The 19,919-nt window shown below is 54.1% G+C and overlaps 1 protein-coding gene across 1 annotated transcript; it reads left to right on the forward strand.

The window, feature by feature from the left end:
* The first annotated feature begins 10,188 nt into the window (after positions 1 to 10,188).
* On the forward strand, positions 10,189 to 13,205 carry DMRTA2 (DMRT like family A2). Its single transcript, XM_052638161.1, has 2 exons — positions 10,189 to 10,804; positions 12,154 to 13,205. Exons 1-2 carry the CDS (start codon positions 10,189 to 10,191, stop codon positions 13,203 to 13,205), a joined length of 1,668 nt encoding a protein of 555 aa, XP_052494121.1.
* The last annotated feature ends 6,714 nt before the right edge of the window (positions 13,206 to 19,919 follow it).

A 19,919-nucleotide genomic window follows, 5' to 3' on the forward strand; every position in this document is an offset into this window, starting at 1 on the left:
CATCCAACAACTGCTAACAAATAAGAATATCCAGTACACCTGAGTCCACTACGTGTCAGACACTGAGGACTTTACATCACTTGTGTTACTGAAGCCTCACGATGCTCCCATGAAGCCTTAGTTCTACTCCCATGTGACAAAAAGGAGGAAATGTGACAAAAGCAGGACTCCAGCCCAGGTTCCCTTCCATACTGGCAGCCCTGCTCAGCCAGGCATTGTGACCACAGGTGCCAAGGATGCATGAAAGGTGGTGCTGGAGTCTTGCCCAGCAGTGAGGCACAGTGTGGTCCATCCTGAGGGGTGAAGGGGGTTCTAGGTGCACAGAAAGGAGTGAAGAAACCCCCAAGATTCCTCCACCCCTCCTCCACCCATCCCTGGGGGATCAGTTCAGAGAACTGAGGGTAAAGAAAGTGGCCTCAACTCCTCCAAGTCGCCAACCAGTCTCTTCTGTAGATGCAAAGAAGAGCTTGCTTCCCCTACCCTGCACCTAGCTGGATGAGCCTGGAAGAGTCACTTCCTCTCTCAGGTTCCTCTTATATGACATGATGTGGATTGCTTCAGAGAGGGGAGGGGAATGCAGAGGCACTTGGAGAGCTTGCAGGGTCACACTGTGCCTACTGTGCCTCTGGCAAGGACGGTAAGGGATCCAAGGGGCTGGGTACTAGAGCATCAGTAGAAATTTCCAGGTAACTTACTGGCCTGGGCCTAGGAACCTGGAAGTGGGGGGAGGGGTTGGTGGTCTGTACCTAGTTATCACCTCAAGCGTAGAGTCTGAACCACCCACTGGGGCACAAAGGCCTATTTGTGAGCCAGCTTCCTGACCCCCACCTTGCCACCACCACGGCCAGGAAAGAGAGCTAACATGTTGGGCTCCAGGCCAATCAATTTCGGGTCCTAAGCCAGTCATGCAGCTTGGAACTCACCCACCATACACAGTTTAAAGACTAGGGCAGTCCTAGCGCAAAAGAAGGGGTGGAGGGAATGGGCTGTGGGCCTGTGGGGGTGGAAGTTAGAGTGGCAGAACTCTTTTATCTGAGGGAAAGAGGCCCAGGGTGGGGGCTGGGGCTGCCAGGTTAGGTCTCTTTCCTCCAAGCCCCATCCCTCCCTCATATCTTCATTTTGGTCAGTGACCTAGGGATTACAGTCTGGGTGCATACGCCGGCTAACACACGCTCCTCCACGCATTTCTGAAGTGGAGTCGGAACTCGGACTCAGGCAAGAGCCTAGCCCTAATGCTCATCCTCTTCGAATTCCCTTCCCCTGAAATTCGGTGGCCTGGCCGCTGCCTCCTCCAGGTAGTCTGATTTCAAGGTGGCCAGGAGGTGAGCCCAGCATGGCTCATATAGCGCAGCAGTGGCTTAAGTTTAGATGGCCTGTCAGGCCCCGGGGCTGATTTCCCAATTGCTGTTTCCAAAGGCCGTCTTGGGAGATGGAGACCAGGAGAAGAATGCTCCAGAAGACCACCCTGCAAGTGAACACCATCTCCAGAGTCCCAGGAGGACCTGCAGATCACACGGGCCTCTGCACTGTTTTGTCTGTGCAAAATTGCCTCTCCCTCCCTCCCTTCCTTGGCCTGGTCAATTCCAGGTCCTTCTAAACTCAGCTCCAGGAAACTGTGAGAACTAATTTAAAAGGGGGAGGGGTCAGAAAGGAGACTGGTTTCAAGATATATATACTATAACCCATAACTTTCTTGTCCTCCTGCCATAACTAGTTAAACACTGTAATGAGTGCAAAGATTTCATTCACAACAGCATACAAAATGCCAAAGAATGCTTAAAAAACAGAATTACAGGGGAAAAAAAGCACGACAGAATTTACAAAGGGCTGTAAAAGTTGTGAATAAGTGAAAGTCATTCTGGGTCCTAGATGAAAAAATACCATATTGTGAAGATGTATAATCTCCCTCAAAGTAATGTCTAAAGACAGTTAAATCAAATTTCCAAAGGGTTAAAAAATTTTCACTTTCTTTTTGGAACTAGCTTTAAAAATTCTAACGTATTTATTTAGAAGACTATCTTTTCAAAATAACTATGAGAATTTGGGGAGGGAGGGAAGAATCAGGAATCAGAAGGTGACTCGCCCTTTCAAGCATTACAGAACTACAATAATTAAAAGGGTGAGACTAGGGCAAAAGGAAATAGCTCCCTAGATGAGAAAGCAGAGAGGACCTGAGTTCACCTGAGAAGGCAGAGTATGGTATTTGGTCAGTGGGGACTTGGTGAGTCATTAAGTGGTGCTGTAATAACTGACTAATCATTGAGCAGAAATTAAACCACAAACTTACTTCACATATTCCAATATTAATTTTCAAATTAATTTCAAAAATGTAAATAAATGTAAATTTTAAAGTGCTAATATAAAATATAAGTAAATGCTTTTGGATAGTTGGATTTGAAAAAACTCAATTGTTAAGTATGATCTGTAAATAGAATAAAGAAAAAAATGACAGATGTGACTACATGAAAAATGTTAGTTTGGGTATAACAATAGCAATATAGGATCAACAAAAATGGAGAAATGCAGCATATGTCCAGATAAGAGGATACTGCTGATTTTACTATATAAAGCAATTACAAATTAAGGAAAAGAGAAGCTCTCTGTTAGAAAAATAAATAAAGCTATACACAGATTTTTTTAAACATGAATGACCAACACATATGGGAAAAACTAAGGAAATGCAAATTACAGTGACAACAAGATCCCCTTTTCCTGCTTGAACTGGCAAAGATTAAAAAGATCAGCAAAATGCACTGCTGTTGGGGTATCCACTGATACAACTTTTACTGAGTGCTGACAGGTAGCAATCAAAAACTGAAAAAAGCCTCTGACCCTCTGACTAATCAGTCTTATTTCTAGGAATTTATCCTAAGAAAATAATTAGGCAAATTCACAAAGGATGTTCACTGTATTTTTTTATTATAGCAAGTATTGGGAACAAACTTAAATACCTATTAAAAGGGAATTGGTTAAATAAATTAGGGTACATTCATACAGTGAAATATCAAGCAATTCTTTAAAAGGTTATGTAGATATAGATTGATATGACAAGTGCTTATCATATTTGCAAATTTTAAAAAGTAACAAAAAGTGTATTTTTGTAAATGTAGGCACACAGAAATATTCCAGATACACTTTGCTGAAATGTCTAAAATGTTTTACTTATCAGAACAGGCAATAATGTTTCCATTTTGGAAACCTAAAGTCTTGCATCAAGGGTCCCTTTCTTCATAAGGTTCCTCTGACCCTTCTTTGCCCACTCACACCTCAGCTCTCTACTCCCTGTGAGGTCATTGTTAGGTGACTGGGTCCACAGTTGGCCAATGAACTCTTTAAGGGCCCATCGCGGTTGACTTATCTCCAGTCCTCAGGGCCAGGCACATAAAGGTGCTTGATATTAATGAAATGAATGATGACCAATGTTACGTTTCCGTGAATAACCAGCGAGTTGAATAGAATGGAATCGACTGAAAGCCCCCAGGTCTGACCCTACAAGCCCAGAGCTGAAGGTGAGAAGAAAAACGCCTGGGAGTGGGAGTCAGATCTGGGTGCCAGTCTTCCTCTGGGCTCAGCGGCACTACAGCCCTGGGCAAGTCATGTCGCCTCGCTGAACCTTGGAACCTCGGCCGACTCATCCGGAAAGGCGGCACGTCACACCTCCCCCAAGGACTGCGGAACAAGCAAGATAGCACACACCAAGCGTTTAGCAGAGTAGCGGTACACAGTAGGCACTCAAAACTAGAAGCAAGTAGGAGGGTGATGAACATCACTCTCTGCGCGTTTGTCCCAGGCTCAGGTGCGCTCAACAAGAAGGATGTGGAGACAGGAAGCCAGGCGGCAAGGGGCGGCTGCCCTCCTGGGCGCGACCTGCAGAGGCAAGGGCTTGAACCAGAGGAGGGCTGCGGCTGGGGCTCTGCCTTGGGGTTCCGGCCGCGCTCTCCGCGTGGATGCCCTCGCTCCTTCCGCCTGCAGCTAGGTCTCTGGTTCACTCCTTCCCTGGGGGAGTTGAGAGCCTGGGAAGAGGCCGGTCCTGCGGGCGCCAGGGTAAGGGTTCCGAGAAGGGGCTCAGGCCCAGAAATCCACCGTGCCTGGCGAGAGGCCGCGCCTGGAATCTGGCGGAACCTGGACTCCGGCTTTCCTGGTACACACGAGGTCGAATTCTGCTGTGTCCCGTACTAGTTGTAAGACGTGGGACAAGTCACCTCACCTCTCTGAGTCTGTCTTCTCACCTGTCAAGTGGGATAACAGGACTTGCTTCTCAGAGGCAGAAGGTAGTGTGACTTACGAACGCATATGAAGGAAGCATGAGGCGTAGGGCCCCTCACAGGACGAGCGCCGGAGAAGTCAAGCGCCACGATGGCAGAGGGTCTTGGTGGCTGCAAACCTGTATCTAGGTATTTGGTCCTGGCCTAGGCCAGATCCGAGGCCTCGACCACGCAAAAAGACCATTTTAGGGGCTGGGGACCGAGACTGCAAACCAGGCTGCGCTTCTCCCTGTCCAAATGAGGGTGCACGTGGCAGACAGCCTTAATGAACGTAGCTTGAGAGTTGAACTGGAGGAAGATGTTGTCGTTGTGTGTCTGTACGTATACAGGTGTGTGTGTATCCATGCGCAGGTCGTATGCACAAGAGCGTCTGTCGTTGTGCTGGAAACAGCGTGCTTGGGGCGGCCGGCGTAGACTCCTTCTCCCAAAGGCACCTTCCCCCTTTTCCCCGCGCCCCCTTCCCGGTAAGGAGTTTCAGCCAAACTAACGGAATCTGGCGCGGCCAGGGGAGGGGCAGGGACAGGAGGGGCGATTCCGTCCCGAAGCCCCTGATTTGGGGATAATTACTTTTAATGTCAGAAAGATTTAGTTTAATATCATCTCTATTAGGCTGCCGGGAGGGTAATTAAACGGGACGCGCCGCAGCCGGCAAACAGATGGCGCCTGCTCGCTCCGCGGCCGAGGGCAAACAGCGCAAAAGTCAATGCCTCCCCGGTCCCCCATCCGCGTCCCCGGCCCGGCTCCTACTCAGCGCCACCACGCCCCGCCCCCAGCCCCCTCCGCGCCTCCTACAGCCCCCACCCCCGGCCTCACCCTGGGCCCCCACCAGGGCCGTCCCTTTGTACCCCACCACTGCCTGGGCGGGGGCGAAGGTTGGGGGCCAGTCTCAGACATGCAAGCGGTAGATTTTCGTTGCTCAGAGCGCTCACCCGGGGCCCCCACACTTTGGCACAGCAGAACTGTGTGTGCAAATGAGTTTGAGCTAAGAGGACATGCGTGAGTGAGTGTGTAGTGTGCGATTGTGTGAAGGCGGGCTTTCTGCTCTCCTCACCTCATTTGTCCCAGAGGTCTGACTTTCTCTGCCCAGGGTGCGGCGGCCCGCTGGGCTCTGTAGTAGTGTTAGGTCCGTGGACGAGCCAGGCACAAGTGCTTATGCTCCGGTCTAGGTGTTCAGTCACGTGGGTGGGAGTCTGTGGACCTCTGGGTGAGAGGTCACACACCGAGTGGATGTCTCAGAATGTGAACATGCTTATGAGAGGGCTGTAAAGTCCATCAAACTTTCGGAAGGGGTCCTCTGGGGTGGGAGAGCAGCGTCGGAGATGCGTTTAGATCCCCTGGAGAAGGAAATGGCAATCCACTCCAGTCTTCTTTCCTGGGAAATCCCATGGACAGAAGAGCCTGATGGGCTACATTCCATGGGGTCACAAGAGTTGGACATAACTAAACTAAACCACCACCACCACCTGAGGTGCTCAGATGTCAGGGTGTGTCCAAGATTTGTGCAGAATGAGGTCACACGTGCAGATTGTGTGTCCAGCTGTGAAGCCACACTCTGGCGTGCGTTAGTGGCATACCTCCTAATGCCTCAATCTGGGCCTGCTTTCCCCACCCTTGGCAGCCACGTCCAATGAGCCACTTCCGGTCTGCTCCCCTCTGAGAGCACAGTTCAAATCAGGACTAGTCACATAGGAAGTGGCCTATGGAGGTGTGAGTACAGCCACCTCGCCGGAGGACGGTTACTCTGACTCCTTCCATGACACATGCACTCACATGAGCATAGGGGGACATCAGAACCTCAGGGACATCAAAAGAAAAGGTTGTGGTCCCAGACCTGTTGGGTTGTGAATGCGAGGAGAGAGGCCAGGCTCTAGGGAGGCAGGTTTCCTCTGGTTGAGCAGGGGACCAGGCTGTGTCTCTCCCCATCTTAAGGAAATGAGATTCCCTCTACACCAGCGGGATAAAACACGGGGACCCCAAACCCTGTGGCTTGACCCTTGGATGCCGCAGGATCACTGGGACAGGAGTTGGGGGAATCTCATAGTGGCCGGGCCTCAACGCTCACCCCTGCCTGCGCCTCCCAAACTAGGCGGACGTCTATACTTCTTTTCGTTTGGGGTTTAAAATGACTCGAAAACTTTATCCAAGGGAGCTCTGGGAGGCGCCTGGCTCCCGGCGCCAGATTCTCTTCTCTCTCCTCCAGCCACCCCCCGCCGCCCCTGCTAGGGTGCAGTTAACGCACAGATTTCCTTAACCTCATAACCTCAAGGTGCTGGAAGGTGGGGGTCTGGGTCCTACGCCCCTGCAGGACAGATATCCCAGACTCACTCCCTTACCCTCACTCAGAGCGGGAGACCCAACGCGGGCTGACACCTTTCGCTCTCAGGCTCCAGCGAGTGGAATTTGCTAGGGGCGAACAGCCCGGTTTCTATCATTATCGAAGACCGTCAAGGTCTGAGCATGTCGCGCGCGGGCCTGGTCAACTTTCTGGAAGCAATCTCCCGGTACGTGCCAGGCGCTTCCGCGCACCAACCCCTCCCCTGCCGGGGTCCCCGGCTTGGCTTCGCGGAGGAACTTGCGCGCTGTGCTCTGGCATGCGGCGGCAACCCGGCTCGTCTAGCCTTCCCAGCCCAGTTGCCCAGCCCCGGGCTCAGAGGCGGCTGCGCTGGCAGCAGTTGACCTTCCAGGTGGGAAGGGCTGCGTCCGGAGGGCCCCGGCCGAATCTTCGCGCCCAGGACGGCGGGCCAGAGCCTGGGGGCCCTGGAAGTTCGAAAAAGCAACGCGGAAACGCTTGGTCGGGAGTGGAGAGAGAACGACAGGCAATTCATTTTTCTTTGCTCATGAATTAAATGAATTTTCTTTACTTTCGGAGTAAAGAGAAAAGAAAAAGAATGAGAGAACATTAGAACGAGAAAAAGAAACGGCAAGAGTCAGAGCTAGAAAAACCCGAAGCGATCCCGCGCGAGGACCGCGGCATTAATTCCAGATGTTGCCATTCAAAAGGGAAACAAAATCCGAAACCTGTTACCTCAGCGCACCGTGCTGTTCCTCAGAGCCGTGACGTCAGGACGGGAGAGTGTGACCAAAGTTAAAACTACTCTTGGGGGCCGGCGGCGACCTTGTCTCCGGACCGGAAGGATAGACAGACTGATGTGCGTCCTGCGTTGAAGGGAATCTGGGGAGTCGGAGAGGCCACTTTTTACTTTCGTTTAAAAAAGAAAATCAAACTGTTTGTTAACTTAAAATAACGATGAAAAGAACCCCACCACCACGGAAAAGGTATCTGGATGCTGCAAAAGCGAGGGAAAAAAAGCGCAAGATGGGGCAGAAGACGGGGTAGGGGGGCTGGGAGGGGAAAGGCGCAGAGCGCACTGGCTCGGCGGGCGCCGACAGGAAGCGCAATCTCATTTCTTCTCTCGCGGCCCCTTTCTAAAAACGAAAACCGTCAAGCCACACTTACCCTCCGTGATGCCTATCGTATTAGGGCTTTTAAAATAAAGGACCTGCGTTTTAAAGGCGGCAAAGGGAGAAAAAAGTGTCTCAACTACCCCAAACGCGTCGGACTTGGGAGCAAGCCGAAACAGAGCGAGATAAAGGCAGGAAACATCGTCCTGGCATTTATGCCATGAGCACCCTCCCTTCTCCACCCCCGTGCTCCCATTCCACCCCCACCCCGGCCGCGGTAATTGAATTGTCACCTGCCCCCATCCCGCCCCCGGCTGCCAGGGCTACTTGGGAATGTCGGCCTTGCCAAGCGCCCCTAGCTAGTGAGAGCGGCGCAGCAGAGCCCGCGCCCCGGTTACACACGTCTACGTAGAGGCGCACCGGACACGGTAATTAGGCGCAATTCACACGCTCTCGGGCACACGGAAACTACTTGTCACGGTATTTTCAACGCTCCTCCTTGCCCACTTTTTTCCACTCCTTCCCTGGCGCGCCCCCTCCCCTCCCCGAGGCGCTCAGAGAAGCTTTTGGAGTTTCGAATCTTTCGGACACTGTAGAATGCGGGGCTCCCGGGACGCGGGCCCGGCCAATCAGAGCGCCGTCTGCCTCCCCTGGCCAATGGCAGGCGCCACATTGTTGTCCAATTCTGTCTAATGGAGCCCTAAGGAGCAACAATAGAGCGGGCGAGCGGCTCATTGAGAGTCTGGCAGCGCCGGGCAACTGGGGCCCGGCTGTGCGCAGCGTACGGCGCGCTCCGCGAAGGGGCGCGGCGAGGGCCGGGTCGCGGGTTCCAGCCAGTCGATCCCTAAACGGTCCCCCGGCTCCGATTTCCGACGGAAAGGGTGAACTGCGCAGCGTTCAGAGGGGGTCCGGAAGTTCGGACATGGTGACTGAAGGAGGGTGACGTGGTCAGATCAGGGGCCGGGGGGCAAGGGGAAGAGGCCGAGAGCGCCAGCGTCGCGGGCGGAGCTGGGAGGCGCGCGCAGCGCCCGCGGAGGAGGATCCCCGAGCCCAAGGCAGGTAGTTGAGGGCCTCAGGGAGGGCGGGGGGACGCGGCCCGGCCTTCCGTCCCTGTTGAGGAAGCCCGGGCCACTCTGGCTTTAGGGACTGGGTGGCTCGAGGGGCCTGAGGGAAGAGGCAGCGCTCGCTGGAACGGGGTCCAGAATTCTTGCGCGGAAACACCAGGATCCGGTCCTGGGCTCAGGCCGGGAACCCGGGACCTAGAGGAGGCCGCGGCGGAAGCTTAAGAGTTGGGCCTTCTTGGGCCTTCAGAGGCCAAAGCGCAGGGGGGACTCCTGTGTTCTCCGAAACCCCGTTCCAGAGGCGACTCCCAACGCCTCGGTCCTGCTAACTTGGGCCGTTCAAGTCCCACGAGCCCAACTCCGAGACCAGAACTTGGGAAATCTGCTCCCGAGCGGGGTCCCGCGGGGCCCCAGGATGGGGAGGGCGTGTCTGACGACTGGATCCCTAAACCAGGAGGGGAGGGGAAGGCTGGGTGAGTGGTTCAGTGAAAAGGCTCTTTTCTACAGTACCTAACTTCTGCAAGATACTTTTTCCTCCCCGACCACTCCAGACTACAAGGCTAAAAACTTGTAGTTTTTACTCGATTTCCAGCCCAGCCTAGGCCTGAGGGTTCTTTTTTTTCACGGACACACCTCTCTCCCAGACCCCAGTATCACCTGTTTCTCGCTGTTTTTCTCGCCTCTCATGCTAATCTTCGGTGTGGGTTTGCCTACTGAAAAGAAGTTTCTTGCTCTGAATTTTCTCTTTAATCCTCATTCCCAGGCCTCCTAAACTCAGCTCCAGAACCATTTTCTCTTACTCTGTGGAGGCTCGTACCTTGGAATTTGGAGCCCCCACATTCCCACGGGTCCCTGGGCCCCTGGGCCTAACTTTGCCCCTGAGTTTGTATCCTCGCCTTCCTAGAGCTTTTTTTTTTTTTTTCTATTCTTGATTTTTTTTCTCTCTCTCTCTCATTCACCTCTCACCAGCGAAAACTGTTCCAGCCCCACCAGCTGATCTCTATGCTTTAGTACCTCCCTCCTCGTCACCCTTCTACAAAACCGAACGTTTCGCTCCGGATTTTCCTGTTTTGGTCTTGGCATCAGTCTAATTATTGGGTCAAATTTTCCTCTCTAATCCGAGTCCCATCAAACATTCTTCTCCACCCTACTAACCTCAGTTATGCTAAAGTTTGGGGGTATTAAAAAAAAAAAGAACCCACGTTACACTCATCTGAACCAGTGACTTTCAAACTTTTTTCCCCAGCGGAACTACTGATTCAAATGAAATCAACACACAGTGCGTAAATGAGTTATAAGAAGAACTCTGAAGGGAGTGGGGTGAAGGAGCTGGGCATTTACAAGGAGGCTCCAAAGCAACTCCTCCCAGCAATTTGGTAACTGTTAGCCAAACTGTCTGCTGCCGAAATGCCCCTCCCTAAACCTGGATTCCTCAAGGGTGCGCTTTAGCTTAGTGCACCATGCGCTCCTCACCGCAAGTTTCTCCTCTCTTCCCACGGTCTTCCACGCCAGGTCCTGCCATGGAGCTGCGCTCTGAGCTGCCCAGCGTACCCGGCGCGGCGACGGCGGCGGCGACAGCGACGGGGCCGCCCGTGGCTTCGGTGGCGTCGGTTGCAGCGGCGGCGGCGGCGGCCGCTTCGCTACCGGTGAGCGTGGCGGGCGGCTTGCTACGGGCGCCGCCGCTGCTGTTGCGGGCTGCGGAGAAGTACCCGCGGACGCCCAAGTGCGCGCGCTGCCGCAACCACGGCGTGGTGTCTGCGCTCAAGGGCCACAAGCGCTACTGCCGCTGGAAGGACTGCCTGTGCGCCAAGTGCACGCTCATCGCCGAGCGCCAGCGCGTCATGGCGGCGCAGGTGGCGCTGCGCAGGCAACAGGCGCAGGAAGAGAACGAGGCGCGCGAGTTACAGCTGCTCTACGGCACCGCCGAGGGCCTGGCGCTGGCCGCCGCCAATGGCATCATCCCGCCGCGACCGGCCTACGAGGTCTTTGGCTCTGTGTGCGCAGCCGACGGCGGGGGGCCGGGAGCAGGAACGCCCGCGGGGACCGGGGGCGGCGCAGCGGGCGCGGGGAGCTCAGGTGAGGAGAGGGGAGCAGGGACGGGTCCAGGGGTGCGAGGCCTTAGGGACTTGATCTCGGTACTGAAAGAGTAGAATCCCGTTCTCCAAATGCCCCAACTGCTGGAGTTGGCCGCGCACCCAGCTCCTAATTTGGGGCATAAACACACAAAACTCTCCTTTCTCCTCTTTCTGAAGCATTTGCTCTTTATTCCTTTCTCCCACCGCAGGCCCCAAAATAAAGGTTTTAATCTTATCGCCTCTACCCAAACGCAGGGATGTCCCAGCTTCCTTGGTTAGTTCACTGGGTCATATCCCCTGCGCGAAAACCCACGCGTCTTATCTTTTCCTTCTTTCAGCGCTTCTCCACGTGCCGAAGATTCCCAACACCGCCCCCTCCCCGCCCCGCCCTCGCCCCTCTCCTTCCCAACTCTCTTCAGAAATTCCACTGTCTCCAAATCTCCTCCCCCTCCCCGCTTGTTTTTCTCTAGGTATTGAAGACGCCGAATTCCTTTTAAACCCCTCAGTTCCCCGGGCGAGATTCCTTTTCTTCTGTTCCCAGTGTTCCCCGATCAACCGCCCTACTCCTTTTTTCCAGCTTCTTTCCCCACTCGTCCCCCTTTTCTCAGAGTATGCGCTCTCTCCCTTCTCTCAATCCCCTTTCCTTTTCCCTCTCTACCCCCAGTCCAGCCCTACTCTTTTTGAGACTCCTTAGGCTGTTTTGGTAGGGCTGGGAATTTGGCCCGGGTTGAGGGGTCGGGCAGGGAGTGTCTCACCTTCCAGCTTGGGAGGGAAGAACTTCTTAGCTCTTGATTTTGGAAAGGATGGATTAAAACGGAGGCTCTACTTTTGCCTGTAGAGAAGCTTGGAATCTTATAAACGCCCAAAGTACCTTCCCTTACAGGCTGTGCTGTCCAGGGCCAGTGACCACCCGGGGCTGGCTTGGCTCTTGGAATCACAGGGATAGAGTGAGGCCTTCTTTACAGCGTGGTGGTACAGGTGCGAGTTGTGTTGGCTGCTTTTTGAACTCTGGGTCAGGCCACTTCTCCAGAGCAGAGCAAGACTAGGAAGAGTGAAGATGTTAGGCACAGTCGTAGGAAGAGGGTCACTGGACATTGAGTTTACAGGGCATAGGTGGTTGGGATTCTGGGTACAGAAAGACTGTGCTCTGACAGCCTGGAAAGAGAGCTAGGCCTATAGGAGTTCAGAGGGGAAGGAATGCTGGAGCAAAAAGACGGGCTTTGGAGCCCAGTGAACGAGGGTTGTGGGGCTCAGAGGGAAAGGAAGCTGAGATCCAAAGGGCTCAGGTGCCACAGGGTGCGGTTATTTCCGTGCTAACCCCTCCTTACATACCCCTTTCTCCCCTCCTAGAGGCCAAGTTACAGAAGTTTGACTTGTTCCCCAAGACGCTGCTTCAGGCAGGCCGCCCAGGCAGCCCGCAGCCGCAGCCGGGAAAACCCTTATCACCCGACGGCGCGGACTCGGGTCCTGGGACATCGTCCCCAGAGGTGCGGCCAGGCTCGGGCTCGGAGAACGGCGACGGCGAGTCCTTTTCGGGGTCACCCCTGGCCCGGGCCTCCAAGGAGGCAGGTGGCAGCTGCCCAGGCAGTGCTGGCCCCGGAGGTGGCGGCGAGGAGGACAGCCCAGGATCCGCCAGCCCTTTGGGTTCAGAATCCGGTTCCGAGGCCGACAAAGAAGAGGCGGAGGCCTCGCCTGCGCCAGGGCTGGGCGGGGGCCCGGGTCCACGGCAGCGGACGCCGTTGGACATCTTGACGCGCGTCTTCCCGGGCCACAGGAGGGGCGTCCTGGAGCTGGTGTTGCAGGGCTGCGGCGGCGACGTGGTGCAGGCCATCGAGCAGGTGCTCAACCACCACCGCGGGGGCCTGGCGGCCGGCCTCGGCCCCACCGTGCCTCCAGACAAGGCCGCAGTGGGGGCGGTAGGCGCCGCGGACGACACGTGGCCAGGCCGCGTGGACGCCGCGGCCGCCGGCGGCCCGGGGCTCCCCGCGCCGCTGCAGGCGGGCCCCGCCGCACCTCCGCACCACAGACCTTTGCTGGCCGGCGCCATGGCGCCCGGGGCTCTGGGCTCGCTGAGCAGCCGCTCGGCCTTCTCGCCACTGCAGCCCAACGCTAGTCACTTCGGCGCCGACGCCGGCGCCTACCCGCTGGGCGCGCCGCTCGGCCTCAGCCCCCTGCGCCTGGCCTACTCGGCGGCGGCGGCGCACAGCCGCGGCCTGGCCTTCATGGCTCCCTACTCCACCGCTGGCCTGGTGCCCACCCTCGGCTTCCGCCCGCCCATGGACTACGCCTTCAGCGATCTCATGCGCGACCGCTCGGCCGCCGCCGCTGCTGTGCACAAGGAGCCGACCTACGGCGGCGGCCTGTACGGGCCCATGGTCAACGGCGCCCCTGAGAAGCAGTAGGGCCGTCGGCCCCCAAACAGGGACTCCAGCCTGGTTCCCGCGGGCCGCCGGCCAGGCCTCAACCTGGTGCGCTCTCTGCGCCCCGCTAGGGTCCTCTCGCTCCATGGTGGTTTTCAGTTTTGTTTTGGACAGTGGGTGGGAGAGCCCAGCAGAGGAGCAGCTTCGGGTGCAAATGTTCTCGGAGGGGATGCGCCGCCCAGATCCTCGACCCGACCCCCTCATCAAGGCTCTCAGCCCTTCGAAACGCCAGGAATTCTTGAGAATTCAGACGCTGCAGCCGCCGCGCCAGCTCCTGCCTCTCCTGTCTCTATGCTCGTCCCACCTGCCCGCGCTCGCAAATGGATGGCAGGATAGTCTGTCTTATGTGTCTCCCCTTTCCTTAAAAAAGTTTAAATATTCTAACAAATATAAATTTAGGATGTATAAATCTCTTGGCACTGAGTCGAGTCTTTGGGACACACATATATCGATATCAATTGTAAAAAAAAAAGAAATTCTAAGGTGCACTTTCCTCGTTGCGGTATTTGTCGCTCTCTTTGTTGCTTATGCCGATAAGCATGGGTTTCCTTGGTGCAGTGTGAGTTTTTATATATGTATAAATCTATATATAAACTATACATATATATACAAGCCAGTGTATAATGTTATAAAATGGAATTCTAAGTTATTAATTGTAATCTGTAGGTGACCTCGGTATTAACGTGAAAAATATTCAAAAAGCGAAAAAAAAGGACAAAACGGAAAAAATTAGACTATGCGCGCTTTGTACTTATCAGGTTTTATAGATGAAATATATCGTAAACTCGAGACGAATCCTGCCCACCCGCCCCTCTTGCCTGCGGCCGGTCTCTCCCTAAGGAACGGTCAAGGTGCGCACGAAAGCAGGAACGGAGTGACGTGTGACTGAGCCAGAGCCGCCCGCTGGAGCCCATCCCCGCCTCCCCGGACTCGCCAAACACGTCGGCCGAAGGGCCGGCAGCGGAAAACGCTGCTACAGAGAATGGCTCACTTTGTGCTTTCCTTTGCATAGACATGAGCTAGAAATAAATGTTATTTTCTAAGAAAACAGCACCGAATCCCGTCCCGCTTCTCCGGCGGCCGGGTTGAAAAATCTTAATTTCTCGCGGGAGCCGCGGTGCCTGGGAGAAGCTTGGCCGAGGTCCGGAGGGTGCTACGACCCTCGGGGGTGCTGGACGAGGAGACTTCCAGCCGCGCCTGGGAGAGGCGTGCGCTCGGCCCTACAGGAGGAGCGGCGCCCGCTGCTCGCTTGGGGCCTGGTGTCCCTCCAGCTCCCGCTCGGGCGGCGGCGGGGTCGTCTGGCCAGTGCTCTCTGTCTCTGGAATCCTGCGAGGCTGGCGGCCCGGCTCCTGTTCTCTGGGCGCAGATCTGGGCGCCCACCGCGCGCCTCCCTGCTGGGTTTTGGAACGAACCGTAGGCTAGGCACAACCGGGCGACTGGGGCGGGAAGGCTAAGATCGTGTTCCGCCAGAGGCCTGGGAGTCATTTTGGGGCGGTGGGGTGGCGGGGTGCTGTCTTCGGCCTAGGCAGTGTAATCTGAGAGCGGCAGCGAGGACGCGCTTTCCAGCCCGACCTCAGTCCGCACTCCGCACCCCTTTTTCCTTCCCTGCTTTAGCGGAGCGGAGGAAATAGCGGCTCCGGGCCGACCCCCTCCTCCGGCCTCCCGCGTCCCTCCAGCTCCCAGCTGGGTGACTCCCCCTCTCCGAGAAACCGGGCGCGCCTCCTCCCCTAGGCTGGGCCGGCGACTTCCCAAGGTAAACTTCTGAGGCCGACTCGAGTTCCGCCAGGCGGTGAAACTTAATAGCAGGACAAGAAAACGGTTTAATAAAGAAGGGCTTTAATAGGGAACTAATTTGATTGAGTTGCCTAATTCCACTTTAATTGGAAAGGGGTTTGGCTGTTTGGTTATAAAGTGAGGGTGAGGGAGAGCTGGAAGTGGGGGGCGGTGAGAAGGAGCCAGAGAAGAAAGATGGGGCAAGAGAGAGATGGCTCGAGACAGGCAATGAAGATAAGGAAGGAAAGGAGAGAGAGGGAAAAAGAAAAGAGAGTTACCTAGGAAGTAGAGAGGAAGGCGGGAGAAAGTGAGCGGAGCTTCTGGAAGTGTGAACTTGCTTGTGCTTCAAGGCTGCGCTCTCCTGCCTCCCACTCCAGGTTTTCGGGTGCCTCGAGGTCTCTCATTCCGGGTTCTAGCCACCCCCTCCTCAGCATCTGCCCTCACCCTCACTCGAGGTGGACTTGAGGTCTGTTGGCTTCAGGGGGGACCTATACTGGATGCTCTGGAGTTTGGGTCCCTGGCGTCCTCGAGCTAGGCCTAGGGGGCTGCCTATGGGCAGGTGTTGCCCACTCTCTAAAACACCGAGAGCTTCATGGACTCCAAGGGCATTATTTTAGTTCATCCTCGCAGGCAAGTCGTCAGGACACTGAGACCCAGAGTGGTGCAGGGACTTGTCCACCCATCAGGGGACCTTGGATCTCTTTTCCTTTCCATTTTCCCCCTGGGCCTGCTCCTCCTTCTCATCTCTTGAAGTGGTCTCGGCTGACCGATGGTGGAGGCTCTGCGGAAATTGCACTCCTGCGTACACACGCGGCCCAGAGAGGAGAAACGACTCACTCCTAGCTCCCACAGAGGCCGCGGGGCCTCCGTTAGGTTCCAACGTCATCTTTCATAGAACTCAGAACGATTCTCAGGCGGTGGAAGTTAGAGGGGATGGGGTAGTGGGGTTCCAAGGTTCCTCTTCTCCCTGGTTCTTCAGCTCGCTTCTTGCTGGAAACCCAGGGCAGTCAGTCACGGCCTCGGCGCCTGGCGAAGGCCTACATCTTTGGCGCTCCAGACTCCACAGCCCACTGAGCAGTCAGAAAGGCTAAGGCAGTGACCCGTTCAGGGTCGGACATCTGCGAGGAGCGGGAATCAGGAGCCCAGGAAGCTCAAGCTAGGTTGCTAGTTGCACCGGTGGGAGTGCGAGGGTGGGTGAGGAGGCACCTCGGGTTCCGGGAGCTTCCTCGGTGGGCTGGAGGGGGCTGGGGCCTGAGGTCGCTGGGATCCGCATTGGGGAAGAGCTTGGGGTTCTCGAGTCGGGTGGTTGCTGTCTCCCCTGATAGAGAGGACAAAGACAGGAGCATAACCTCTTTTCTCCCAGGAGGGGAAGATGGGACAGGAGTTCCCTTGATCTGTACTGGCTGTTTATTTCCAAAGCCTCCCCTAAGCCTGCTGGAGCCGACCCTGGGCTGGACTGCCTTGAGAGACACCACTGAAATAGTAGTCTTTAAAAATTAACTCCCCTTTGAGCCCAACAGCAGCAGCTCCATGCTACTGAGTGTCTGCTGTGTGCCAGAACCTGTACTAAGCATATTACCTGCACAGGACCCTCCTGGGGTGGGGCAGGTGAGGAAGAGCCAAGAGCTGGGATCCAGGCTCTGTTGTAGGCCGGCCGCCAGGTGTATTCATTCACAGATCACTGAAGTCAGCGAGTATTTACTCAGTGCTTACTGAATGCCAAACCCAGTGCAAGACAGGTGTCAACCCTGCCCAATAAAAAGTCTGTTTTGGGAGTTAAGTCAGGAAACAACTAAGCAGGCAAGGAGGATGTGCTGACAAGTGCCAAGGAGGTCTGCCAGGGAGGCCAATGAAAGGCAGGCTAGGCAAGGTGCTTCACCCTAGTTTCCTTCTCAGTTAAATAGGGCTGTGGTAGCCTATTCCGCTTTGAGTGCTGTGAGGATTAAATGAGATACTGTACAAAAAGCTCTTGGCTCAATCAGTACTCACTACTCAGTGCCTACTCACTAGGCTTCCCTTATTGTAATTCTCAGATTTCTTTGGGCTTCCCAGATGGCTCAGAGGTTAAAGCATCTGCCTGCAATCTGGGAGACCTGGGTTCGATCCCTGGGTCTGAGAAGGAAATGGCAACCCACTCCAGTATTCTTGCCTGGAGAATCCCATGGACAGAGGAGCCTGGTGGGCTACAGTCCACGGGGTCACAAAGAGTCAGACACTCCTAAGCGACTTCCCTTTCACTTTTCACTTTCAGATTTCTTTGGTGTGGACATTATCCCAATTCACAGAGGAGGAAATAGCTCAGAGGGATGGAGTGACTGGAACAAATTCAGCTTATAAATTCTCTAAAGTGTCACAAGTTATGGGAGACACCCTGCCCAGGGCAAGGGGCCACAGAGAAAGGTCATCAGATTGGAGAGTATGGGTTCTGCAGATGCTTCTGAGACGAGGGAAGGCTGCAACTAGGTTCCAAGGAGCTTGATGAGGGGCAGCATTGCAATTCATGGAAGGAAACTGGTGAGAGAGTGAAGTGTTTCTCTAAAGGAGCAGTTGGAGAGGAAGGAGTTGGGGGCAGGCTGTGATTAGAGGTTCGAGGTTAGGTCATGGAGATCCTTGAACTCCAGTAAAAGGGGTCTGGCTTTCAGAGTGTGGGTACTGGCAGACACTGATAGCAGAGCCTGGTGAGATTTGCATTAGTATTGGATGGCCTAGGGCTTCCCTGGTGGCTCAGACAGTAAAGAATCCACCTGTAATGCCGGAGACCCGGGTTCCATCCCTGCGTTGGGAAGATTCAACCTTTGTTGGGAAGATCCTGGATTGGATAGATTGTTAGGAGGGAGGCTGAACACCTCTGAGGAGGAGCTGTGAGAGATGGCAGCACCAAAAATGACCAGTGGGAGCAGGAACAGGGAGAGAAGAGGTTGACTGCAAGCACTGTTGGGAGCCAGACTCTCCACTGGTGATCCAATGTGGGGAGTAAGCTGGGAGGAGAGCTCATGGCTGATCTGCAGATGTCTGGGCTGGGTGACTCATTGAGGATGATACTTGGAATGTGGGCTCCTGAAACAGAGGCAAGGTTGGAGGGTGAGGAACATTTTTTCAACATTCAAAATACAGACTTGGAAGGACTTATAGGGCCTCTAGGAATGGACACCAAAATGCTGGAGTCAATATTTGAGTGGCAGCAGGGCCTTGGGAGAATGAATGGGTCGGCACTACCTCTCCCCTACTCCTTAGGACACAGGACTCTCTTAGTAGAGGCCATGGACCAGGGAAGGGTGTCAAGATCCCAGACATTGGAATTCTGCCTCTCACCATTTTTGTTCATGCCAAGAAGGCCAGCATATTAAAATTAACTTTGCACCCTTTAAAGGTCATTGTCCTGGGGCAGGACCCTGGGCAGTCAGTCCTGGATCTATTGTGACACAATGGAGCTTAAAACTTAAACTCTGAGACTCCTTACCTGTACATGTTCTTTCCAAGGTCTTGCATTTTGTGCACATAGTCAAGAGGCTTCTTTGTCTTAAAGTTTCAGGCTCCATTAAAAATTGCATCCACTCCTGTACAACATTGGTCACACCTTTTGGTTTCCTGTTTCTGTTAATTATTGCTGCATAGCAAACGCCCCCAAATTCAGTGACTTAAAACAATTATCATTTTATTACCTCATAATTTTGTGGGTCAGGAATTTGGACAGGGCATGGGCTTCCGTGGTGGCTCAGAGGGTAAAGAATCTGCCTGCAATGCAGGAGACCTGGATTCACTCCCTGGGTTGGGAAGATCCCCTGGAGCATGGCAACCCACTCCAGTATTCTTGCCTGGAGTATCCCCATGAACAGAGGAGCCTGGTGAGCTACAGTCCATGGGGTGGCAAAGAGTCAGACACGACTGAGAGACTACGCACAGCACAGCACATCTCAGCTTGGAGTTCTTCGGTGGCCACCAGTGAAAATATGCAGTGTCTTTTCTTTTATTTTATTGGGCTTCCCTGATGACTCAGTGGGTAGAGACTCTACCTGCAATGCAGGAGACTCCGGAGTCATTAGTTTGATCCCTGGGTCGGGAAGATTCCCTGGAGAAGGAAATGGCAACCCACTCCAGTATTCTTGCCTGGGAAATCACATGGATAGAGGAGCCTGACAGGCTACAGTCCAAAGGGTCACAAAGAGTTAGACATGACTGAGCGACTAAGCACATGGCTGGGTTATTCTAAAAACTATTCCATACAGTGCTGATGGAGATCTCTTAGTGGTATTCAGCTGGTCGATGTGTTGGTCTGGAGGCTAACAGCTCAGTCACATGTCTGGTGCCTTTGCATGGGGCAGGAAGGCTGGGCTCAGCTGGACCATTGATTGGAGCACCTACCTGCAGCCCTTTGTCATGGTGGCCTCAGGGTATCAGACCTCTTACATGTTGACTCAAGGTTCCAAGAGCAGGTATTTCAGTGAACAAAGTGAAAGCTATGTGGCCCTTTACAATCTAGCCTTACAAATCAAGGAATGTAACAAGACTCTACTTTTGCAAGTGACTGACACCCAAGTCACACTAACTTAAAAAAGAGATAATTGAAGTCCTCCTTGAAACGTCCTCGGTTACCGAGGTTTCTGCAGGATATAGGGCCTCTGGAAAACCAAGCTTTCAGGACAGTTGAATGTCTATTTTAGCCCTACTAGTTTTTGTTTTAACATTTTAGGGTAGGAGCTATATAAAACATGGTACTTACTTTTCCATTTTCGTTTCCAAGGGACACTGAAATACTCTAACCTTTTTCTGATTCAAACTCATCTCAGCATATACCATGATCGGACCATGGGGTCTAATTGCAAAGGGTTCATTGGCTCAGGGACTAAGAGACTCAACATTTCTGGGATTTTCTGGTGCACTTTTATTTTGAAAACCTTTTATTATGAAAGATTTCAAGCATTT

This window comes from Budorcas taxicolor, chromosome 3, assembly GCF_023091745.1.
Source record: "Budorcas taxicolor isolate Tak-1 chromosome 3, Takin1.1, whole genome shotgun sequence".
NCBI lineage: Eukaryota > Metazoa > Chordata > Mammalia > Artiodactyla > Bovidae > Budorcas > Budorcas taxicolor.